Source organism: Erythrolamprus reginae, chromosome 3, assembly GCF_031021105.1.
Source record: "Erythrolamprus reginae isolate rEryReg1 chromosome 3, rEryReg1.hap1, whole genome shotgun sequence".
Lineage (NCBI taxonomy): Eukaryota > Metazoa > Chordata > Lepidosauria > Squamata > Dipsadidae > Erythrolamprus > Erythrolamprus reginae.
Genome location: NC_091952.1, coordinates 80,238,276 through 80,265,109, shown reverse-complemented (window position 1 = coordinate 80,265,109; position 26,834 = coordinate 80,238,276). Strand labels below are relative to the sequence as shown.

The following is a 26,834-nucleotide window of genomic DNA, read 5'->3' as shown; positions in this document are numbered from 1 at the left end:
ATTTGTTATTAGCACAGCACACGACACCCTGTGTGGCCACTGGCAAGACCCCTGCAGAACTATTAATGGGTCGCAAACTTCGAATAGTTTTAGATAGGCTTCATCCGTGGTATTCACAGTCGGTGCCCTGGCCAGAAACCCCGGCCAGGAAGGTGAAAGTAGGTGACCGGGTGTTTGCGCGCTCATATTCTGGAGAGCAGAATTGGGCTGAAGGAGAAATAAGCAGGGAGCTGGGTCCCAGGTCATTTGAGGTCATGTTAAGGGATGGCCGAGTGTGGAGGAGACATTTGGACCAGATTAGGTTAGACAAGGGAATGGATACTGGCGAGGAAAGGGGTCAAAGCCACCCCGGGGTTGTTATGGAGGAAACCCTAAACCGGGGCGGAAACAATGAGGGAACTGACAGCTCGGAAGGAGCCTCGCCTTTTGTAAGCGAGAGAAGCAGAGAGGCGAGTCCGGAGTCCAGGGAGGAACAAGGAATAGAGCCTCGGAGATCGGGACGTCTGTGTAAGAGACCGGAATATTTGAAAGATTACGTATGTGCTAACGAAAGGGATAGGAGTGTTATATCTGCTCAGTTACAGCCGCAGATTAGAGCCGGGCGATAGGCGTCCCTATCCAGGGTGCTGATTGGCCGCCAGGCCTTAGTTACAATGTAAGCGGGAAGTTTCTCTCTGCGGGATTGGGTGCTGCCTCAGGCAGCTTGTTATATATAAGCCTGTGTGTATATTATTGCTTAAGTCTGTACCTGCCAGGCCTGGCATGAGTTCTGTAATAAACTTCTGAGTTAACTGTGGCCTCTATTACACTCTGGAATTTCAATCTCATTCTTGGAATTTTATTTAGAAATTGTTTTCTCTGAACTTATTGTTCCAAAGGGATGGGTATTGCAGTTTTGTATTATACATCCTACCATAAGTGTCTCATGCTTACTGGTACAAAAAGGGGATTTCCTCCTGGTGTTTTGTCATTTAAATGCAGTAATTGAAGACAGAACTAGTAGTTTTCCATCAATATATTTGCACAACCTCTTTTTAAATAACTCCAATTAGTTGACAAGCCCAAAATTCCATTTTATAGCTCCCTCAGATCATTTAACCAAATGTAGCTACATTTAGTTAAGCTGGTCTGTATCTATGAAACTGTTTGTTTTTTGTTTGTTTTGGCAAAAATATTTGTATTATATTAAATAGGTATATTGCATAGAAACATGAAAATAACATTTGACATTTTGGCTATTGCAGATATTCAGTGTTAATTTACACTTAACATACATTCAGGACAGCAAAATATTCTATACACATCAAATATATATATATATATATATATATATATATATATATATATATATATATATATATATATATATATATATATATATATATATATATATATATATTAAAGGTGCTGATTTATTACCACCCTACACTCATTCTGTCATTAAACTCAGTCCTGGGTTTCTTTGTTGTTACCTCTATAATCTCAACTAGTAATGTGTGCATTTGACAGGGAGCTCCACAGAGTTTTCATTAAATATTTATCCTTGCAGTAATAATTAATAGTGAAAATATTCACATCAGAAGTTACGCCATAATAAAAAAAAATAATCCTAGAACATGGGAGTGGAAAAAGACAAGCTCTTAGAAAGTCCAAAATAACTTGTTTAATTATTAGTCTTCCTTGAACAGAGGTGAAGGGGAAAGGTTAGCATGGTATATCAGGTGATATACCAGTTGACAGGTTTTCTTGAAGGCTTCTCATATTGGACGGGCAAATGTGACACATGTTCTAGCTTAATTGGTTGACAAGCTTCTCATTTTTTTTTAGGGGGAGCAAAAGGCAGTGATTTATTTTTCAACTTTGTATCTGTATGAAACAATTTAAGTTGGATGCAATTCAGTAGTACATATGAGCACAAAGTATTGACGGGAAGGAGCAGAGAGAGTTGTGCTTGGCACCCTTTAAGCATATATTGTGAAAAATAACTTGATATTATTTTTATTTTAACTAAACTACTCTGCTCTTTCATCATTGAATAGTTTTACATCTTAATGAAACCAATGGTTGGACCATTCACAGATAAAACTAGGAATGTTCAGTATATTCAAAATGAATTGCATAGAGTTCTAGAGCTCAAAGCAAAACTGACTGTTCCCTTTAATATGGTTTAGACATACTTTCCAAGACACTGTCATCCAAGCCAAGTAAAACAATCTACAGGGGGAAATGGCTAAGGGGATTATTTCAAATTTTGTACAAAGATTTCAAAATTTCCCATAGAAGTAAAAAAAAAATAAGCAGGTTTTTGTTTCATATAATGGACCTACAGTATGTAACAGAATTGAGTACACCCCCTCAAATTTAGTAAATATTTAAGTATATTTTGATGTGACATTGAAAAATGACACTTGGATACAATGTGTTTTGTAGTGAGTATACACCTTGTTTAACAGTGTAAATGTGTTGTACCCTCAAAATAATGCAACACACAGCCATTAATATCTAAACTACCAGTAGTACTCATTCTTAATCTAAAGACACCCTATTTATACCTTTTTATGTTAGGCATTTAAATACATTTCACTGATGTCTTTTGTACCTATAGATTTCATTAACCTCTCAAAAGGAGTCCATGAAACCATAAAGTCAAGAACCCCTTCCCTGTTGAATATCCAGCTGATTTCTCGTTCCACAAAATTGGCGGGGAATTTTGAAATCCCATTTCTTCTGAAATATACTGCATTTATGGGAAGTTCTCACTCAGGAGAGGCCTGCTATATCTATTCAAAGAAAAAAAAATCAAAGGAAAGGAGTTGTGTTCAGTCCTATCATAGATAGAATTTTGCTTCCACAATGATTATCAAGATACATCAAATTATTATCATAATTCAGATTCATCAAATGATCCAAGATTATAACATTCTGGAAAATGGGAAGGGAGGAGGGAGGGAGGGGGGGGGAGGGAGGGAAGGAAGGAAGGAAGGAAGGAACAAAGGAAGGGAGGAAGGACCTTCTGTTCAATGCATTGTTTGGAAATGCATCCATCAGCTCAGATAACCTAGGTCTGTAGAAGTGAGTTTCCTCCAAAAAGCAAATTGTTTTCTGTGTGATGGTTTTGCTATATTTCTTTAGATATGGTAAGCATTTTATAAATTAGCCTTCTAGTAACCATGTTCTTGGAGCACTGTAAAGTCTTTTCTTCTTTTAATTGCACAACCGCTTTGGTTAAGACACTGTTAAACAGCTTTTAAAGTTGAAGTGACTCATATATACAAGGTCCACTGGTCCACATATTTGAACATTCTCACAGAACTTTAGCAGACTAATCAGATGGGGTTTATCATTACAAAGTCTATTGATTATCCTTTAGCACAGTTAGCCCTTTATACTTCATAATCTTGTATTAAATAATGTACAAGGATTAATGTTGATTAATTGTGAATTCACATGGATTAAAAGATTGCGGCTCTTTAGTTTCTCTGTAAAGTACATTTTAAAGAAACTCTTATATTGTTCATTTCCCAATCATGGCCATTCTTACAGACATGCTATTTGTTAGAAGATAATTTCACATTTCAGTTATTTAGAACTCTACAATGGCTACAATCTGGACCTAGTGATTTGTTTGTTCTCACTTTGTCAATAACAATGCGACTACTATTTCCATCAACCCCTGAAATACCAGCTGTAGTGCTGGTATCTGCTATATTTTTTTGACATGAAGATAGATGCAAATAATCCATTTATCTTCTCTAATCTGTCTATTTATTTTCCACCAAGCCTTGAATTCCCTTGTCTACCAGCAGCCCAAACTGGTTTCTTGTGCTGAGATGTTTATTTTTATGTATTTATTTTGTGGTTATGCTAATGAATGTCTTTTTAAAAAAAATTCCAGCTTGGATTATGAAAATGTTATTTGTAACCTGTCCTTCTGCTTACAACAAAGAAGCAAAATACAAAATGTAACATCCAGCAATTAAAATTAGTATCATTCACATCATTTAATACTTAAAGACTTCATGAAACAAATGTATTTTTAAAAAACTAAGATAACTGAAGCAAAGACACCAAGGAAGACAATCCATAGCTTGTGTTCTATGTATAAGAAGGCCTTCGCCTATCTACCAGATAGTTTAACTTTAATGAAACCCTCTTCACAAATCTTACTACTATGCATTCAGGGCAGGAGTGCATTCCACTTACTTTTGCTACCAGTGCACATCACAATATTTCATGAGCATCCCTTTTGCTCCGCTCGTACATGCGCACATGTCCCTTCCTGCAATTTCACTTCCGTACATGATCAGAAGGTGGTTTCAGGCCAAAACACAGCTGAGGAAATAAAGGTCAGTATTACCCTGGGGGGCAGGTAGGAGGGCTTTTTTCCCTCAGCAGAGGATGAAGGGAAGCCATACAAACAATGAGAAAATCACTGAACCTTCAAAAAAGAAAAGATGGTGGCCCGTACGGACCAGCACAGAGAGATGTGATGCAAAAATTACATCATCAGTGGGTCGCTAATGGATTGGGTCGCTAATGATCTGGCCTGAACGGGGAGGAACCCACCTCTGATTCATAATGAATGTTTTTAGTGCTAGTATATATTCTCTTTTTTTCTCTAGGAGGCTGCTAGGAAGAATGAGAAAGAGAGGAAGGAAGGAGGGAAAGAGAGAGAGAGAGAGAGAAATCCACAAGTTCAGAGAACAAACCTTCATCTTCACCGCTATCCTACATATGAGCTACAGATATTCTATTGCAAAAAATACAATTTCTTCACAGAATTCTACTCTTAAGATCTGTGTATACCCTTATGGAATCCTAGGGCTCCACATAGTTTAAGGCAAAGCCAATAGAAATCTTTTGTTTCTCTGACTTGCTCAAACAATGTCATAGTAGGCCAGTAGAAGGCTCTGTCCTACAAGCAAAAAAAAAAGGCCATTATCAACTGGTTTATCTTCTGTTTGTCTGGTGAAAAACCTAGCTATTAACCTGCCTACACAACTGCCTTCAGACACGATAGCAAAGTGATTAGAAAAGGATGCGGCCATAAATTAGCTATATTACTATAAAGTTATGATCATAACAACTGTAATGTTTCTTTGCCCAGCAAGAATTTTTCTAATCTGTGCATTCGTAAGCGTCTTAAATTTCCACTGCTCCAGGTAAGTCAATATTGTTTTTCAGACAACTATGAAAACAGAGACATGATAGATATCTACGGTGACTTTTTATTTCTAATAGGTTTTTTCCTAGTAGTTGAGGCATAGATTTTGGAGTTTCTTGAGGCTTAAAAAAATAAGCTCGCTCTATTGAAATTATTGGGCTGCAAAGCGGCATGGATCTTAACAAATGTGTTACTTTAGGGAGACCAAAATCTGTGAAATAATTTGTGGGTAATATTATACCAAATTGGATTCCTGTAGTGCATTAACAAGCTTGATTTTAATTTCAAGACACACACACAAATAAAAATAAAAAATTGGATCTTGTACTTAGCATGTTTTTATATTATGTCTTGTCAAGCAGATACTTCTAATATGTGCCAGAATTTATTTATATTTATTTTTTATAGTTTTCAAACAATTCTCATTCTAATAATTTTCAAAATGCCTTTTTTTAATAAACTAAAATTTCTACCTAATTACCATAGCAGGCTAAGGCATTTCATATATATATTAAAACATACAAAACATAATGACTTGCTTATAAAGCTAGCACTCAAGAGACATTTGATTATTTTAATATAATAATATCAATATGGCCACAAATAACATTTTGGCCAATGTTGTAGGCAGCTACTGACCCATGGTTTCATTTAAAGGACTCTCTACATTTCTGTAGAGAGTTTGCGGAGAGGGGCAGCATATAAATCCAATAAATCTAATCTAATCTAATCTGTATCTGCCTGCTTCCATTTTTCTGTCCCAAAAACTTAACATTCTGTTGTGTATTCTCTATTTGCAGATGTTAAGCGGCATATGTATTATCATTTGGTTGTAATAAGCAATGATAAGAAAATGAGAAACCACTGTTAGACCACTGACTTTCTGCAGCCGCCAAAAAAAGGCTGTTGTGAATAATAATAGCTGCCACTTCCCCAGCCATGCAAAACAGAAACTATGTTGGTGTCAGCTCCAGATTATCGGGGCTGCCATTCAGGAGAGGGGGGGGGTCTCTCATCACTAACCTGCATGTGTTACTAGTAGTGCGAGGCCTGAGAATGCTGTCAGAGCTCGCAGATAAGTTGATGATGCCCAACTGGTTATTGGGTGCCATCGGATACATGTGCAACATACAGGGGCTATAATGAATCCTGGCTTGTTTTGGGTGATGTTGGGAGAGGAGTGGAGTTGTGGGGTGGGGCATGTTAGTATTCAAATTGGTGGCGGGAACACTGGGCATTTGCTGCTGACAACGAACTCGTTCTGGTACCAATTGTTAGTACATTCCAGAGGCTGAGAGTTTAAAGGACTTTGGTTTACAAACTGCTGTATTCGAGCTTTTTCTTCCATCGGTTTTTCTGGAACCTGACAGTTGGCTTGTTGATTTATGGAGGCATTGGATCAAGACTTAGCATGTATAATGGCCTCAGAAGAACTCAGAAAACAAAATCCAACAATATCAAAATTTCCCAAGGGACATGCTCTCCTAGTTCTACCTAAATGGATGCTGTATCTCTTCAACTGAACCATCAGAAAATACAACGGCCAATTTGTTCTAAAGAACACAAATCAGAGTCCAGGCAGAAGAAAACTTAAGACATTTATTCACAACTTATCCTAAATCCTCCAGAACAGGAGTGGCCAACCCATATGTCACATATGCTTCTTAGGTTCATTTGGGTGCCACCTCTCAGTCCAGCTCACACCGTTAATATTTTATAGGAAATATGCTAACCTGTTGTGACACCTTCATTTTTTTGTTAAAATTGCAATGAAAATAACTGCATTAAGTTTCTATTATGCTTAAAATAACTATTTTTTTTGATACATGAACAATTTCAAAAATTGGACCTAGACATTGGAAAATACCAACCAACAATATCATGAACACCAACTAGAAGTCAGAAGACACATTCCTCAGGGACAGACTCAACCATCGTTTCAACTGAGAAACTGAGCATCCTAGACCACATTAAGTCTGAAAACACTAAGAGAATTCCTAGAGGTCTGGCACTTACACAAGTAGGCCATCAACAGGCACATAGAAATAAACTGTAGGAGAGAATCAGGCTCAATCCCAGGGAGGAATCGGACACATTATCAGTCATGAGTTCCTTCACAAGAAATCTAAGTCCAGCCCACTTTGAATTCCCTCTGTTCTTAACTCACATTAATTTCCCTTAACAGTTAATAGTGCAGGTTTCTGTAGAGATCTTAAGTTTAGAATAAATCTTTATACACATTTGAACAACTTGGATCTCCTGATTTCCTTGATGCTTCGTGTTTATGTATGCGCAAAGTAACCCTTGAATAACAAGGATATTCACGGCTTCTGGTTTGGTGGAGATCGCGGCGGGACGTGTCTGGCAGGGCTCTGCCAGGCGATCCCTTCTACCCCCTCCGAAGGTCGCATCTGCGATCGGATCGGGCCCGGATGGCCCGATCCATGAACAGGGGGCTCTCCTCTGCCCGAGGACCCATCGCCAGGACTCCGGAGGCAGCGGTTCGCCCCGCAGCTTCGGAGACGGGAGAACCGCTCCTCTTTGCCTAAGAGGACCGGCCAGCGCTTTCTCCCCTCACTCAGCGGGAAGAACAAAAATCTAAGAAGTGAAAGTACAAAATATCTACATTGAAAAAGAATATAGCAGAGAAAGGACCTAAGGTAAAAATTTCCATTGTGTTTCGTGTTTAAAACCAGAAGATCGTGAAAGTTCTAAGTAAAAGTCTTTTTTTCTTCAGGGCGAAAGTGAAAGTTTTTCCCTGTTTAAACTCATCCGCAAATAACAGCCGGACCTAATTTTTTTTTACTTTTACTTTTCCATCTTGAACGTGAACTTTGGAACCTATAAAATAATTTTCTGACTTTATGGTTTAACAAAATAGCTTAAATTTGACATGACTATTTAGAAAATTTTAACTGCTAAAGGAAATTCCTAATGATGATCAGAATTTGTTGTTGATAGACTCTTAAAATCACAATGTTCTGGGCTTAATTTTTGAAGCGGAGGAACACAGTCTTGCTGCCTTTTTTTCTTTCCTGTTGCTCTTTTTCACAACATGAAATAACTTAATAACTATGAACTAAATGGAATCTAGAAGAGATTGAAATCACTTCTTTTTTGGATTACTTATTGCTGGATTAACCTATTTGGATTACTTGCTGAGCCTTTTGGATTATTTGCTGACACCTTTTGGATTATTTGTTGAGAATTCTTTTGTTTAACATCTGCCCTGCTGCACAGAAATTAACTTGACTCCATCTTGGGATCTGTTTCTTTGTTCCTGTCTTGAATTTGGAAAATAAACTGACTTCATTTTGAATACAAGCAAGCCTTGGATTTGTCTTACTCCTTGAATCTTGAACTGAAATCAAATATAACTTCACCCTTTGAGACTTGGATCTCCATCTCTACTTTCTAGCAAAATTACAGGATTTATAAGAAGAACTTAAGTATACAATATTGTTATTGTGTCTTTGAATAATTATTTGTTTTCTTCCTGATTTTCCTTTGACTTTCTTTCCTACTCTTGGGTATTTTTATTATTAGAAGAAGTTTAGTTTGAACTATATGAATTGTTAATAACCCTTGGGTTCCTGCTCTATTTTAAATAGTTGAATTAAAATATTACCCTCCTTCTTTTTCCTTTTGAACAACTCTTTTCACTTTATTTTTTTTCCCTTCTCCTTTTCCTTCCCTCCTCCCAAAGTTTCCCCTCCAATGCTTTTCCTTTTGTTTTCTACATATAGTTGATATTCCTTCCCTTCCTTTATCTCTTGCCTCTCTTTTACTTGAAAAGGTTAATACCTGTTCTTTTTTCCTGTGGCATTAAATAATAATATTTTTTTTCTTCTTTTTTGAATTCTGTTATTAATTGAATTGCTATTGAATTGGTATAGTTATATTATAAGGGAATTTCTCTTTTTAACAAAATACACTGAACAGATTTGGAATTTATAGTAATTTTTTTTCTTTTTCACTATATATAAATTGAAACTAATTTTAAAATTTGAAATAGTGGATTCTAATTTGATAATGTCCCATACCTCAACCCTTGTTAAAACAGCAAAAAAACAAACTACACCAACTACCCTCTCTCCACAAGTGTCACCGCATTCTTCTCCCTCGCACCAGGTGTTAACCATGTCTACCAAAGATAAAGACAAAGACAAAACAATGCAGTCCAACCTTGCAACTATACACGAGACTTTGAATACTTTGAAGGACTTCATGGTTAAATCACAAGAAGACGCCACTCAACAAAGAGAGGCCATAAAGGAGGAGGCAACACAACAAAGAGAAGCCATAAAGGAGGAGGCAACACAACAAAGAGAAGCCATAAAAGCTGACTTGGCAGAATTTAAAGTGGAGATGGCCCAAATGAAAGCTGATATGGGCGAGATGAAAGACCAGATAAAGCAGATCCAACAAACACTCCAAGAAAGTGATGACCGAGTTAAAAAAGTTGAAGAGCAATCTGATAAAAATGAGAAAAGAATGGATTATCTTGAAGGGAGAGCTGATGAAAGATACAGAAGATATGATGAATCTATCATCCAGCTGGAGATGCAACGAGCTTCGTACGGACTTCGATTTCAGAATATAAAAGAGGAAAAAGATGAAGACTTAAAAATGACTATGGCGGAAATTATTGGAGCTATACTTCAAGAGGACCCTATAGCCTTACAGAAAGAAATCGATGAAGTATACAGAATCTCGAATAGCTATATCCGTCGACACAACCTCCCAAGAGAGATACATATTAAGTTTACAAGAAAGGCGTTGCGAGATGAGATACTTCATTATTCAAGAAACTCCCCGCCCCAACGACATGGAGTAGAAATAAAGATACTAAAACAAGTTCCAAGAAGTGTCAGAGAAAACAGAAGAGATTATCACTTTCTAACTAAAATTTTGATCAAAGAAAATATCACCGTTGGCTTATTCCACAAGGACTTTCTCTGACATGGCGTTCTACAAGGTACAAATTGGAAAACGTAGAACAAGCCATGTACTTTCTCGAAAAGAGTGGCATTGGCCACTCCGATCACGCAAGTAAGCAACAAGTGGTCCAACTACAACCAGCTCAACAGCAACCAGGGGAAAAATTACCAACTCAGCAAGAAGAAGATCTGGGGGCTACTGCTCAAGTAATAGAGCAGGACCAAGGTCCTAGAAGAGTTCAACCTCAGCGAGAAACCAAAAAACCCATTAAATGACAACAAATAAAGACTTAAAAATCTTTTCCGTAAATGTCAATGGACTTAACGAACCAAGAAAAAGGAAGCAAATTTTTTCTAAAATTAGAAATCAAAATGTTCAGATTGCAATACTACAAGAAGTTCATATTAAAAAAGATAACCAAAAATTACTGTTGAATCCCAAAATTGGAAAAATGTACGCTGCATTAGCAGACCAAAAAAAAGGAGGTGTAGTGATGTATGTTAAGAATTCTATAAATTCCAAACAAATATATAAGGATAAAGAGGGTAGGATACTGATTGTACAAGTTGATATTGAACCTAGACCTCTAGTGGTTGTTTCTATTTATGCTCCCAATGAAGATCAAATGACATTTTATAAAAATTTACACCAAATAATAATAGACTTAGCTATTGACAATGTATTGATAATAGGTGACTTCAATGCTATCGCGAATAGACAATTAGACCATTCAGGAGGGGGAGGTAATAAAAAAAGGGGAAAAGGTAAAAAAACAAGAAGGAATTTGCTACCTAGCACTTTTCAAAAAATGAAAGCGGAATTATTATTAAGTGACATTTGGAGGGAAAGACACCCTCACAAAAGGCAATTTACCTTCTACTCCAACCCTCACAAAATTTGGACGAGAATTGACATGTTATGGGCACCAAAAACGGTGGCAGAACAAATAAGAGAGGTCGAGATAGACGTTAATACATGGGCTGATCACAACCCAATAGTGGTCTATATGACGATGAATAATAAACAGAACAACTGGCGGACGAATAGGTATATATTAAATGATAAGAAATATAAGGATTGGATTGAAAAGGAATTAAAAATATTTTTTGAAATTAATAAAACAACAGACACTACTCCACAGAATTTATGGGACACAGTCAAAGCGTATATAAGAGGCTTAACAATATCTTATACAGCAAAACATAATAAGGAAAAGAAATTAGAGTACTTACAATTAACAAATGAACTAAAACAATTAGAATCCTTATCGCAGCAACACATTAAGAACAGAGATCTAAAGACAGAAATAAATGTAATTAAACATAAAATTAGAGTTATAGAACAAAACCAACTAACTGAAAAGATCAAAAGAGCAAAGCAACAATATTTTGAACACGCAAATAAACCCGGCAGATGGCTAGCGTATAAACTTAGAAAACAGAGTCAATCAAAATTAATCCAAAAATTAGAAGATAAAGACGGTATAATAAAATATGATACAGAAGGTAAGGCAGACATTGTGTATAATTTTTATAAAGAGTTATATGCTAAAGATCATGTTATTGAAGATGAAGTTTTTAACTATCTAAAGGCTTCAAATTTACCACAAATAACAGAAGACCAACAGGCCACCATGGATGGACCAATAACAATGGAGGAACTCCTAACAACAATTAAAAAACAGAAAAGCAATAAGGCCACAGGCCCAGATGCCATACCTGCAGAATGGTACAAGATAGACAATGAAACAATAAGAAACCATATGTTAGAAACCTTTAATTTATGTAGACTTGAGGGAAAAATCCCTAAATCTTGGTCAGAATCACTGACAACCTTAATACATAAACAGGGTACAGAACCAGAAAAAATTAAAAACTATAGGCCTATATCATTATTAAATGTAGACTATAAGATTTTTATTGCCATTTATGCAGAGAGACTCAAAAGAGTTATAAATGGAATAATACACCAAGACCAAAATGGGTTTCTTCCAGGGAGACAAATTAAAAATAATATTAGAACTGTAATAAATATACTAGAGTACTATGAACAACACCCAGACAAGACGGCATCTTTAATGTTTCTAGATGCTCAAAAGGCCTTCGACAACGTTAATTGGATATTTATAAAAATGCAATTAAATAAAATGAGATTTGGTCCAAAATTTGTTAACCTAATAGATACCATATATTCAAAACAAACAACGAATATAATATTGAATAACAGTCAATTACCAACACTTGACATAAACAAGGGAGTTCGCCAAGGATGTCCTATATCACCATTGTTATTTATTATGACTCTTGAAACTTTATTAATTAAAATAAGAGCGGACCCTAAAATAAAAGGTTTAACCGTAGGAGATGAAACCTATAAACTCCAGGCCCTTGCAGATGATCTAATGTTTATAATTGAAGAACCGACTACAACAGTTCCTACTTTACTACAAACCATTGAACAATATGGAAACGTAGCAGGTTTAAAGATAAATAAAAGCAAAACACATTACTTGACCAAAAATATGAATAAAACACTAGAAACTAAATTAGAAAGTATTTCTGGAATAAAGACTGCAAAAAAGGTAAAATATTTAGGAATAAATTTAACAGCGAAAACAATAACATTAAAAAATGATAATTATATGAAATTACTAGCAGAAATTAAAAAAGACTTAGCAATGTGGAATAATTTGAAAATATCTTTTTTAGGAAGAATTGCAACAATTAAGATGAACATTTTACCCAAGGTTTTATTTCTTTTTCAGGTAATACCAATAAACCCAGGGGGAATCTTTTTAAAAACTTTAACAAACTTAGTTAAAAAATTTATATGGCAAGGCAAAAAAGCAAGGATAAAAATGAATTTCTTAGAAGATATTAAAGAAAGAGGAGGATTTGGCCTTCCAAATTGGAAACTATATTATCAGGCCGCCGCATTAACATGGCTTAGAGATTGGATAATCTTAGATAATAAAAGAACACTTGACCTAGAAGGACATGATTTAATGCTTGGATGGCATGCATTTTTATGGTATGATAAGGACAAAAACCATTCATATTTTAAAAGGCATACATTAAGGAAATACTTATTAGAAGTATGGAAAGATATAAAGAAAAATCATTTTTTAAGTATCCCAGATTGGCTAGCTCCTTTAGAAGCAATAACACATCCAAAGTCTATAAAGGACAAGAAAATAACTCATAGATATAAAGAACTATTAAATGATCAGATGAAGCTTAAATCTAGAATTGAACTACAAGAAGAAGGGATAATAATAGATTGGTGGCACTACGCCCAGATCCGATCTAGATATCAGAAGGATAAAACTCTTTACATTTTTAATAAAAGTAAGAATCCTTTAACTACTTTAATTACCACTAATTCAACAAAAATGATAGGGAAAATATATAAATTACTTATCGCTCATAAAAATATAGAGTTGACTTTAAAAGATACTATGATAAGATGGTGTAGAAATATTGGCAAGGAAATAGATATAGATACATGGGAGAAAGTGTGGATTAATAATTGGAAAATGACTAAATCAGTTTCCCTAAAAGAAAATCAAATTAAAATGTTTTATAGATGGCATCTCCCACCAAATAGGATAGCAAAAATGTTTCCCAAAACATCCCCAATATGCTGGAAATGTAAGAAGGATATAGGAACTTATTATCATCAATGGTGGACATGTGGCAAAGCAAAAGTATATTGGAAGATGATTGAAAAAATATTAAAAGAAATAATAAAGCAAGATATAGATAATACCCCGGAATTTTACTTACTAGGTGTCACAAATCAGACCTACAAGAAAGAATTTTTTTATTTAATTATACACATATTAACTGCGGCTAGAATAATATATGCGCAAAATTGGAAAGGGGAGGAAATCCCCAAGGAAGAAGAGGTCATAGCTAAAATATTAGATTGCGCTGAAATGGACATGATGACAAGAAGATTAAACGATCAAGAGGATACTAAATTTTATGAAACATGGAACAATGTTTATAAATGGATAGATAAGAAAAAATAAGATATATCTTTAGTTGTTTTTTTTTTGTATTAGTTTTTACCTAGGTGATAACAATATTAATATTAGTTTAAAAGGACTTTTTGACGATTATGATATAGTAGTGTATGTATAAGTATAAGCAACATACCAAGATCTTCGATGTATAATAGTTGAATTTAGTTTTACTGTTTGGATTGAAGGTTTGACACTATTTTACTATAGTAATTAGGATTATATTAAAGGTATTTTTTGGTAATTATGTTATACTAACCCTACTTAACACCCACATTAAGATTTGTAAAACTTTAACTCAAATTTATTAACTTTTTTTTCTATAATAGTTAACATATATTTAATTATGTATTCTTTTTCTACATTTGAATGTATACTTTCATAAGAAGCGGGGGAAATACACCCCCACAAAAAAAAAAAAAAGAATAACAAGGATATTCACACAGAAACATTTATGAGAGTAGATATGAATAATAATTCAGCTACACACAGATACATTAACTTGAGTTAAAGTTTATTTTAAGAAATAGCACAATCCAATAAACAGTCCAGGTCATACACGTAATAGTCAGAATAACAGTACAAAGAATATCAAATTACAGTCTTCTTACCAATTGTCTTTGTCATGAAAAGTAAACAAAGATACCAAGCTGTAAACACAGTTTAGCTACAACAGAGAACAGAATGTCTAACAAAGCATATCAGAGAGAAAGAATATTGGAGAGAACAAACTATGACCTCTAGCTCCCTATTATGGCAATCTGCAACACAATCAACCAATCAGAAATAGCATATAGCTAAATCTACATACATACATTGTTGGTTTATATATTGCCAACCCAACTGTTTGGATTGAGTTCTAACACCTTACATAAACAATATCTACATACCACTCAAAGAGGCAATGGAAAAACCAAAAGCAACAAAAAGACCAAAAACCCTCTTCACCACTGTTAGACCACTGACTTTCTGCAGTCGCCAAAAAAAACAACCAGATGATCAGAGATTAACACAAGATTAACACCACTTCTGATCAAGAAATAAACAATATGCCAATCAAGTAACTACCAACACAGACCAACAAGCCAACAGTAAACAGCCTAATCAAGGAACCACCAAGAACACTCCCACTAACACTGACAAAGCAAAGCCCATTCCTTCTAGCACTGATGATATTACCTACTTTGGTAATGTAACATCTGCAAGAAAACCACCATGTTTAGAGCGCACCAAGGAACCCATACTATAAAAAAGACCAAGAACAGAATGGGGCAGGACTTTAGTGGGATTTTCTCAACCCTCAAATCTTATTGAGCTAAAAAACACCACGACCACCACTTTTATTCCGGTTTTGTTTCTGTTCCAAAATAAAGCCTTGCTTCTTTTCCCTTCTATTCCGAATGAACAATCTTCTCTGTGTATCAGTAAAATTCGTATCAGTCAAAGAATAAGTATCAAGGAGGATGAGGTGGATGATAATAATGATCAAAATCACGATCATGATGTGTTGGATCAGGACTAGAAAATCCTAAATTCACTTTCACTTTGGACCACAAAAGCTTGCTAGATGCTAATCACTCTCCCAGTCCAACTTACTATTTCATAGGGTTATTCTTCTATGTCGTCTTGGAGTTCTTGGAGAGAAAAATGTTGCTTATACTTTCAAGAGTCTGTGGCTCTGTTTGAAAAACCTATATCCATTATGTGGAGATAATGTTTTTCTCTACCTTCAGTAAACAATGCTATTACCTCTCCAGGGAACGTTATAATAACAGAATCTCCAACGCCCAACAGATATTCCCTCTCCACTCTCTTATACCAACAAAATCAAGGTGGGGTAGTCTTTACTTTCTTCATCATCCCCTTCCTCCTTCTAGGGCTAAGGTAACAGCTAATGCATAATTCCTTCAAAGCCATCTCTGTATTCTTCTACATATATAGAACTGGGTTTTGAGCCAGCATTTCTGCATCTCTATATTGTATATTCAGGAAAGTTCCTACCATGTATAACATGCAGAGGATGAGTTAAATAGTTAATAAACCTCAGATGAGCTATGCTTAGGTGATGTCACAATTTTTCAGCAATGGCTGATTGTGAATTTAAAGCAATAAAGAGAAAATATTTAGACTGATTTTATCTTTTAATTTTCCTTTTGAGCTATTTTTTGGATTTCATTTACTTTTTTGCTGTATACAAATGGAACTTTGTCCAATAGGTCACATGTCTTCACTTCTGGTATAACAGCTTGAGTATAGTAATAAGTGACCACAGAAGTGGTCGTCTAATTGATAACCCATTGTTGGTGCATTTGTCTACATCATATCAGCAAGCATAATTGGCATTCATGGAGCTGTGATGCACAGCATTTGTTGTGCTCAGTGTGGTTGCACAGATTGACCTTCATTAAAGGGGGAATTGCAAAAAACAAAACAAAAAACCTATCATTGGATGATACTTTACAGTGTTTGGTCTTGAATGATGGGAAGAAAATAAAGTATATAAATGAACATTCTTTATATATGTTTTCTCCCAATTGATGTAGTGGTGAACAGGATGATGATCTTCAACTCAATAGAATTGACCTCAATGTGACCAAAGGCAGATGGCGCCGCTCTTCAAGCCAGGTGGTGCAGCCTATTGACTGTCTTCTTTCCAGTTGGTCATCATGGACCACTTGTGATGCTTGCCAGAAAAAAAGAGTAAGTCTCCTCTTGGAGTCGAAAAATTAGTTAACTGTTTAATACACAGTGAACTACAATGTACTAAAATGTGGAGCTTGGCACTATAAAAGTGGTCGTTGTAATGTCCATGGGATTTCCTTTTCATCTGACTCAACAAGAGCCCTACTTTTAGTATCCCATTTCTTCATCCATTTTCATCCATTTGACCAATACTCTAGGCCAGGGGTAGGCAATTTGGCTCTTCTATGACATGTGGACTACAACTTCCAGAATTCCTGAGCTAGCATAATTGGCTCAGGAATGCTGGGAGCTGAAGTCCACAAAATCATAGAAGAGCCAACTTTGCCTACCCCTGCTCTAGACAGATGCTTCCCATTTTGACCATAGTAACAAATTATAGGAAGTCCTTAATTCATGATCATAACTGAGCCCAAAATTTCCATTGCTAAGAAAGACAATTATTATGCCCCGTTTTATAGTCTTTCTTTCTATAGTTATTAAGTGAATCACTGCAGCGGCTAAGTTAGTAACTTAGTGACTTTACTTGTCAGAATATCATAAACTCTAATCCTATGACCGTGGGCCACTGCATTTGTCAAGTGTCCAAATTTTGCTCACATGACTTGGATTGCTGCGATGGACATAAGCATGGGGAGGGGGAAAAGATTATAAGTCTATTTATTTATTACTTAGATTTGTATGCCGCCCCTCTCCGAAGACTCGGGGCGGCATACAAATCTAAGTAATAAATAAATTACTTAGATTTGTCCTTTTTCCAGTGCTATTGAAACTTAGAATGGTTATTTATTTTATTTATTTATTTTGTCCAATACATAATACACATTGAAGAGAAAGATGTGTAATAATATAAGTAAAGAAAAGAATAGAAGAAAAGATATAAAAGTATAGGTGAACATATTAGAAAGGAAGAAAAGATAAATGAGATAAGGAGACACAATTGGACAGGGGACGGAAGGCACACTGGTGCACTTATGCACACCCCTTACTGACCTCTAAGGAACCTGGAGAGGTCAATCATGGATAGTCTAAGGGAAAAATGTTTGGGGTTAGGGGTTGACACTACTGAGTCAGGTAATGAGTTCCACGCTTCGACAACTCGGTTGCTGAAGTCATATTTTTTACAAGTTTGGGGCGGTTAATATTAAGTTTGAATCTGTTGCGTGCTGTTGTGTTGTTGCGATTGAAGCTGAAGTAGACATTGACAGGTAGAACATTGCAGCATATTATCCTGTGGGCAATACTAGATATATGGTTGAAAGTCAGGGAGTACCTGTATACAAGCATATATTTATTGAATTTTTTTCTTTTTGATAGCAATAGCACTTGGATTTATATACCACTGCATAGTGGTTTTTACAGCCCTCTCTAAGCAGTGTACAGAATCAGCCTATTGCCCCCAACAATCTGAGTCCTCATTTTACCCACCTTGGAAGGATGGAAGGCTGAGTCAACCTTGAGCCGGTGGTGAAATTTGAACTGCTGAACTACAGCTAGCAGTTAGCTGAAGCAGCCTGCAGAGCTGTACTCTAACCACTGTGCCACCCTGACTCTTAAAAGAAATGAAATAAAATTAAAATAGCTGGCAAGAGAATCCTGAGAGTTCAAGTCCACAAGTCTTAAAGTTGCCAAGTTTGACCTCTGCTATGTTGCATAAAGCACAGAGCCTTTGGAAGGAATGATCCTGCCTTCCTGCCTTAACCAGAATGACGTTGGCGAGCCATTGTATTTTATTCCCTTATGCTGAAGCACTCCTGATGTAGAACCCATTTGTGTTAAGTGACCTCAATTTCCAGTTTTTGACTAAGAGATGATGACACACAGCTGCTCATTTTTCATCGTTGAGGGTTTTTTCTCCCCCCCACCTCGCAAGTGCCTTCCAACGAAGGCTTTTGATTGTTACAGCATTGGTGGCAAAATTCCCATTATTTTCAAAAGTGCAGGATAATCTTGTCCTGTCACCACACTAAGACAATCATTTTTACAATGCCATTCCTCGGCTTTGCTCAAAGCCAGTGCTTACATATCATTATTTATCATCATTATTCCTGCGATTGGAATAGCAGCTCAACTCTTTATGGCCACTAGATTTGATTCCTCCTCTTTGTTATGAGAATAACCTTAGAAAAATAAATAGAGCACGCGGAGGAAAGCAAAACTAATACTGAACAAGTAACCGAGATGGATCTATTATTTTCAGGCATTTGCATTTAAAGGCTACACAGTTTCCAGTACTTCTTCAGTAGCCTTTTAGCAAAGGGCTAGAAATATGGGATCTAATAATTTAAAAAATGGATTTTCCCCATTCCTCCAGATAGCCCCCATGGATTAGAGTGAAGGAGTTACAGTGAAGGTGTCGGTGCAAACAATTGATTACATTATAGTCCCTCGGTCGATAAGTGGATCAGCAAAAGGCTGAATTCATAGCAGGTGTGAAAGTCAAAAAAAAAGATTTCCATGAACCTGTTTTGATTTATTTATCAGATTTATATAGTGTAACTGCCGATCTCACCAAAAACAACTTGGGACGTTGCATGAACTTCACAGTCAGCTGATGGCAAGCAAAGTCAATGAGGGAAGCTGGAAGGAAGTCACAACTTGCAATTATGTAATGTCACAATTAATGACCCATAGAGATGCACTTAACAAGCACAGCAGAACTGACATTATGAGTCAGTCTGGTCACATAAGAAGAGCCATGCTGAATCAGGCCAAAGTCCATCGAGTCCAGCATTCGGTGTCATACAGTGGCCCACCACAATTTTGTTCATGGGGATCTTGAGCAGAAAGAGAAGGCAAAACCCTCCCTTTACTCAAGGGAATCCTGCCTGCCTCAACTAACATAGAGGCGGCACATGGACATCCATTTCAATAACCACCTATACACTTGGCATCCATGAATCTGTCTAATCCTGCCTTGAAGCTATCACGGCTGACAGCTGTCACGACCTCTTCTGGAAGTGAATTCCATAAACCAATGACCCTCTGGGTAATAATGATGTTTCAATTTCTAACTATGCCACTTAGCAGCCAAGTTGCCAGTCCCAACTGCAATTGACAAGGGAGGATTCCCTTTAGGATCATCAGAAGCTTGAGCCAAAAATCAGATGTCATTCAATAAGAAGGGAAGGGTCATTTGCTATGAGATCAAGCTTCTCAAATAATTGCTGCAAACTAACATAGAGGGAATATCTAGAGCCCTGGTTCCCAATGTGGGGCCCACGCCCCATGGAGGGCAATTTCATTTTTAATAGGGGCAATTTGAACTTTGTTTAAACCTAGTTAATGGCTTTTTACTCCGTGTGAGTAGTTCACTTTTTGAATACCGTAATAAGAATTATAGGTCATGGGAGGGGGGTTCAGGATTTTAGAGATGCTTAGGTGGGACATGGCCCAACAAAGTTTGGGAACCACTTATCTAGAGTCATTTGGCCATATGGGCTGTCTTCAAAGATGTAGTCTGCTTATTCCTTGTTAGATCATGGGGCAAAAGAAAACTGTGAAGATGTGATGGTTTGCAGCAATTGGTCTGGTTAGCATGTCACTTAAATGAATGAGCTCTCCACCCTGCTTAGGCCTTATCTGGTCGTTCTCTTAAGAAATCTAACTGCTGATCCTTGGTGGTGCAGTTTGTTAGAGTGCAGTACTGCAAGCTACTTCTGCTGATCACCGTCTGCCAGCAGTTTGGCAGATCAAATCTCAGTGGGCTCAAAGTTGACTCAGCCTTCCTTCCTTCTAAAGTCGGTAAAATGAGGACCCAGATTGTTGGGGGAAATATGCTTACTCTCTGTAAACTACTTAGAGAGGGCTGTAAAGCACTGTGAAGTGGTATATAAGTCTGAATTCTATTGTTATGGAAAGTATCATTGGCTTCTTACACTTTCGTCACTTTGTTACTGAATGAAGATGCTATCCAAAATAGCAATAGCAACAACAATTAGACTTATATACCATTTCATAGTGCTTTACACTGGTTCTCCGAACTATTCAAGATTTCTGTTACCACATCTCCGAACTACTCAAAATTTCTGCTACCGGTTCTCCAGAACTGGTCAGAACCTGCTGAATGCCACCTCTGATTCCATTCCCATCTAAGATATACAGTGTTCCCTTGATTTTCGCGGGTTCGAACTTCGCGAATAGTCTATACCACGTTTTTTCAAAAAATATTAATTAAAAAATACTTCACAATTTTTTTTCTTTACCACGGTTTCCCCCCCCCGATGATGTCATACATCATCGCCAAACTAATATTTTTTTAAAATAAATAACAAAAAAAAAATTATTGTTAATAAATAATTATGTTTATAAATATCAGGATCACTGTCTTATTCAATGGTGAGTACCAGTAATAATGGTGAGTAAATGGTTGTTAAGGGAATGGGGAATGGTAATTTAGGGGTTTAAAGTGTTAAGGGATGGCTTGTGATACTGTCCATAGCCAAAAATGGTGTATTTACTTCCCCATCTCTACTTCGCGGAAATTCGACTTTCGCGGGTGGTCTCGGAATGCATCCCCCGCGAAACTCAAGGGAACACTGTAATTTGCTAAGCTTACACATTTTCTCACTTTATATGCATAGTCAAGTAATTTTATATTCATTCAGAATTATTAGTAAACTATTCTATGTTACATTCAGAAAACTGCAATCAAATTACATTTCATATAACAGAGTGAAAAGAGAGAGCTCCTTTACATTTCCACTGTACATGTTGACGTTCCAACTAACAAAGATCTCTACCCACCTGTGATACTTGGCTTTTAATTTAGGAGGGCTGGAATTCATAATATCTATTCCACTACAGTACAGATTTGCCCATGTGGAACAGCCTTCTCAGTTCGGTGGTGACCCGTGTGATTACACTGACAATGAAAGTGAAGACTGTGTTATAAACAGACCTTGTGGTACTGTTCGCTGTGAAGGCTTTCTCTGTGCCACAGGTGAGAGAATTTTGCTGGTAGTGGGGGCTCCTTGATTTAAAAAAACCTAGTGGTTAACTGCATATCTATTGAGTTAGATTTCCCTTAAATAGATTGATTGGAATAAGGAGGCTTGGGGGTTTTTTTATTACCTTGTATGTCACAAACAAATGTTGATCTTGTTTTCTTGATGGACATTGTATGAAGACATGGCAACAGAATCTGTAACAAGAATGGATCACACAGGCAGATAGGGCCAATAGGCAAATAGCCCAAAAGAGGAACCAAAGAGGAGCCGTATTTATGGAACCATATTTGTTATCGAAGCCATTCAATGATTTTGTATGGAAGTATGCCTGGTTATTACTTCCCCTTGCACGTTCTCTTGAAAAGGCACAACTAAATGAGAAAAAGGATCACATAATTTCTGTCACATCCCTGATGAACATTTTAGGTTAAATTAAATCAAATTTGATTGTACATTAACATTTTCAAACAGCCTACATGACAGGATTTTGAAGGCTTAATTTCTGATCTGATGGATTATAAAATAGAGCAAGAAAAAGCAGAAAACTGCCTTCCCAAGTGATTGCCCACTGGCTGTACACTGCTAATTAGGAGCAAAATGAAAACTTTTTTTTTTTTAAAGGAAGCCTGTAAGTACAATCATCAGCATCACTTGTGTATTAATTTTCTCTGAAACACCTTGTGTCATCAACCTTCCCTGCAAAGTGATGGGGTGGATTTATAAAGTCCATTACTGTTGAGCTTTCCCTGGCTTTGTCGCTTAAAAATTTAACATTGCGCTTTCCCTCAATAGTGCAGCAATAGCAACTTTTTTACAGTTCACCGAAAAAGCTTCAGTCTGGAATTTGCTGTGGTTGACAAAGGAATGCATGAAACCAGGGGTAAAATGCTACCGTTAGGCCCAATTCAGGCGTACCAGCTGCAGAGACCATCTGTGGTTAGGAGAACTGGTAGCAGCAGCAGCAGCACAAGGCTTGGCCCACCCACCTGGAGGTCATCATTTTCTTGTTTTTAACCCTCTGCGCATATGCAAAGCCTTCTGCCCATGTGCAGAGGGTAAAAAGCACATGTGGTGGGGGTGCATGTACGTGCACACCAAACACGCACTTCTGAACCGGTAGGGAAGGTAAGTAGATTTCACCACTGCATGAAATATTAAATTGTTAAGGTCTGCGGGAAGATTGCAAAGTGTAGATAAGTTAGAATAGAATGGAATTCTTTATTGTGATTGGACACACAAGGAATTTGTCTTTGGTGCAGATGCTCTCAGTGTACAGAAAAGAAAAAGATACATTTGTCAAGAATCATGTGGTACAACACTTAATGATTGTCATAGGGGTCAAATAGTGAGGAGGTCGAAGGGGATGTGGACCCAGAGGCTGAAAGCCAACCAGGGTTTGTTGCACTTCCAGAGGTGCCCATGAGTGACTCGGGAGAAGAGAAAGAGCCTCTTCTCAATGCAAGAGAGCACAGAGGTATTAGCAGACAGGAATGGCTGAACAGGAAAAGATCTATGCGTAAATAGCTCTATAGAACAATTAGCCATGCGTTCTGGCTATATAAGGTTTAGTCTTGTGATGAGTGAGTGCGGAAGACAATTGCATACTGTGATTGATAGATGATTGGATTTGGATGTGGAACTAATGAGTTTATTAGAAGGAACTTCTTACCTCCAGGCAGCCTTCCAATTCAGGTAAACCAGTGCAAAAATGCTAGCTGTTTGATCAAAGAAGAAATAATTATGAACTTTATATCTTTTCTCAGATGATAATTAGCTGGCACAGAAAAAGAAACATTCCTTGCTTGTCGTTGCATTTGAAAACCTTTCAGCTTTATAAAATATTAGAATTATATGTTTAAAACTTGCAAACTTCAGATGTGTGGACTCATTTCTTGAAGGGCTTATCATGGGGTCAGAACAAGGTCCAAAACAAATGTTGTCCATTAAATGCAGAGTCTGTTAAATATGCAATCCATGTTTTGGGCAAGTTCCAGCTGGTCTTTTTTAACACAACATATTCTGCTACTAACCATAAAAATGATTCTGAAAGCAATGCTTAAAAAAATGTGTGCCTCCCTAAAGAACACTTAGTCAGTTAAGCATGGGGAGATAAACAAGAGTTTTCAATGGAACTAAAACTATCTGTGGGATCTGCATGCAACAAAGGCATAGGAGTTGAATTTATTAAACTGCAAAGTCTATCCAATGAATCATAAACAAGTTTATTCTGTGTGTTAGGCCGATGCATCAATCGTAGGCTGCTTTGCAATGGAGATGATGACTGTGGAGATCAATCAGATGAAGCTAATTGTAAGAAGGTATATAGGCGTTGCAATGAGCCTTTGGAACAATTTTGGGGAATACAGATGCTGTCAAGTGGGTAAGTGCAGAATTAACCCCAAATTTAATAACTGATTAACAGGATTGGGTGAGAGAAGATTAAAGCCAAGAAATATTGACAACATAGAAGTCCACAACTATTTCATACCAGCTTTCCGTGGATCATTCATAAAATCTATTCCATTATCACAATCTGTTTGTAAATGTACTAAGCGTATGCATGCTGTATACATATTTCACCAAATGATAAAATGTGCATATATATTCTTTTGGATCACCCTGGTATATTGAAGGAACGTCACAGCTCCCTTTTGCCTCTAGGCCCAACCCTGGGCCATTACAAGGCAGTCTGAGGCGGCGAGGAGGAGCACGCGCCTCCCATATACCCAGCATGAGGCTGCCTCCCATACAGTGCGCCAGAGAGAGAAACCCAAGGGCCTTTGTTCCACTCTCAAATTTTCTGGGAATTTTTTCTGGGCTCGGGTTCTTAAGTAGAAAATGGTTCTTAAGAAGAGGCAAAAAAAATCTTGAATACCCAGTTCTTATCTAGAAAAGTTCTTAAGTAGAGGCGTTCTTAGGTAGAGGCACCACTGTATACTGTTTTCCTCATTTTATGTGTACTGAACTGATTGTATGTTTAATCCCTACTTATTCCTATGGGTGGTATGTGCCTACCACACACTCCGGGCTGTACCACAGAGAGTTTCACAGAGTATTTTAGCACATTTTTTTTCTTGCTCAGTCTGGAGGGGTAGGGTTCTTAACATATTTCCTTTCCTTTTGTTTTGGTTCCTGTTGTATATAGTCCCGTTTAGCCTGAGGATTATTCAGATTCCGAAGTGGAGAGCGATTTTGAATTGGCAGAAGGACCTGATTTACAGATAGAAAGGGAGGTTAGCTCAGAAGGGGGGAAGATGACGTAGACATGTGTTCAGGATCTATTGAAGAGGACCTGAGATGGGTTAACCCTTACTTCAGATGCTTTCAGAAAAGAAGGGAACAAGTGTTAGGGAAGAAATATTAGAAGGCGAGGAACTGGTTAATCAGTTACCTCACATCCGCGTGTGAACGGAAGAGAAACTGATTTCGTTCAATGTTGCAATCCCAAAATGGATGCGTCCAGGACAAGCTCTGAAATGTAAGCTAACAATGTGCGATTTATTACTTGCTTTTATGACTCCTGATTAGCACTGATTAGCCCATAAATTCCTAGAATGACTTGTGGAATGTTTTTATGTTACTACCAAGCTAATCTACTTTATTGCCAAAGATAGAAGATGCGGGAAGAAAAACACTGTGTGCAAAGTTGGTGTATTAATGAGAGAAATAAGGAGAAATAAAGAAGTGTTTTTTACAATGAGATGCATTGAGCAATCATTTATTCCAATTATTATCTGTATGAGCCTGAAACCAAAACAGTTCCTATTAATTTTTATTTTTACTTTGAATTGAAAAGTCATTTTATTAAGTTTATATAACATAAAGTAATACACAGTGTTTCTATTTTCTGTATCAAAGAATGAATTCTTCTTTCTAGTATTATTCCTGTGCTACGGCAGGGTTCACTTTGGTTAGAATCTAATGCTAGGTTACTAGGTCCTAACTGCAGAAGTAAAAAGGCACTTTCTGCAGAATTTTAACTAATGTGCAAATATATTGACTCTACCTGTATCTTTTATTCCCAGCTTTAATGCTTTCACAAATAATCTAGAAGGGGTGGTTCTTGACTATAAATATTATGAAGGAGCATGTCGACCACAACATATTGGTACTTTTGGTTTTAGAAAACCATACAATGTAGAAAGTTATTTGGCTGAGGTGAGTATCTATGAATTAATTCTCACATTATTTCTATGATTCCATAATCTTCACTAAGATTCAATTAAAGGTTAAATCATTGATTTATTTAACTTATTTTAACACTAAATTCCTGAGATTGATTTTCTATATATAATATACAGTGTTTGATATGCTCTATTTTTAAAAAAATCACTGTTCACTCCTACATTTTGTTTTATACTTAGTTGTTTTAGTTGGATTTCAAATCATTTGAGCCTTCCCAAATATTACCTGTCAACCTAACTGTCACCCAGAAAGCCACTTCATAGAAGCTTTGTTGGAACTAAGCATGAGCCGCCCCGAGTCTTCGGAGAGGGGCGGCATACAAGTCCAACTAATAGATAGAAATAGATAGATAGATAGATAGATAGATAGATAGATAGATAGATAGATAGATAGATAGATAGATTATCTAGGTCCCCGGCAGTCGGGTTTCAGGCCCGGTTACAGCACGGAAACCGCTTTGGTCGCGTTGATGGATGATCTCTGGCGGGCCCGGGACAGGGGTTTATCCTCTGTCCTGGTGCTCCTTGACCTCTCAGCGGCTTTCGATACCATCGACCATGGTATCCTTCTGCACTGGTTGGAGGGGTTGGGGGTGGGAGGCACTGTGCTTCAGTGGTTCTCCTCCTACCTCTCTGGCCGGTCGCAGTCGGTGTTAGTGGGGGGCCAGAGGTCGACTCCTAGGTTTCTCCCTTGTGGGGTGCCTCAGGGGTTGGTCCTCTCCCCCCTGCTATTCAACATCTACATGAAACCGCTGGGCGAGATCATCCAAGGACATGGGGTGAGGTATCATCAATATGCGGATGATACCCAGCTCTACATCTCCACCCCATGCCCAGTCAACGAAGCGGCGGAAGTGATGTGCCGGTGCCTG

General features: G+C 37.1%; 1 protein-coding gene across 1 annotated transcript in view; it reads left to right on the top strand.

The window, feature by feature from the left end:
• The first annotated feature begins 4,628 nt into the window (after positions 1-4,628).
• C8B (complement C8 beta chain) overlaps positions 4,629-26,834 on the top strand; it is a 46,597-nt gene continuing 24,391 nt past the window's right edge. Inside the window, exons 1-5 of the mRNA XM_070745993.1 lie at positions 4,629-5,162; positions 16,673-16,829; positions 21,636-21,771; positions 24,017-24,158; positions 25,804-25,936. Coding sequence (XP_070602094.1) covers positions 5,074-5,162; positions 16,673-16,829; positions 21,636-21,771; positions 24,017-24,158; positions 25,804-25,936 — 657 coding nt within the window. The 5' untranslated portion in view covers positions 4,629-5,073. The remainder of the gene's footprint in view (positions 5,163-16,672; positions 16,830-21,635; positions 21,772-24,016; positions 24,159-25,803; positions 25,937-26,834) is intronic.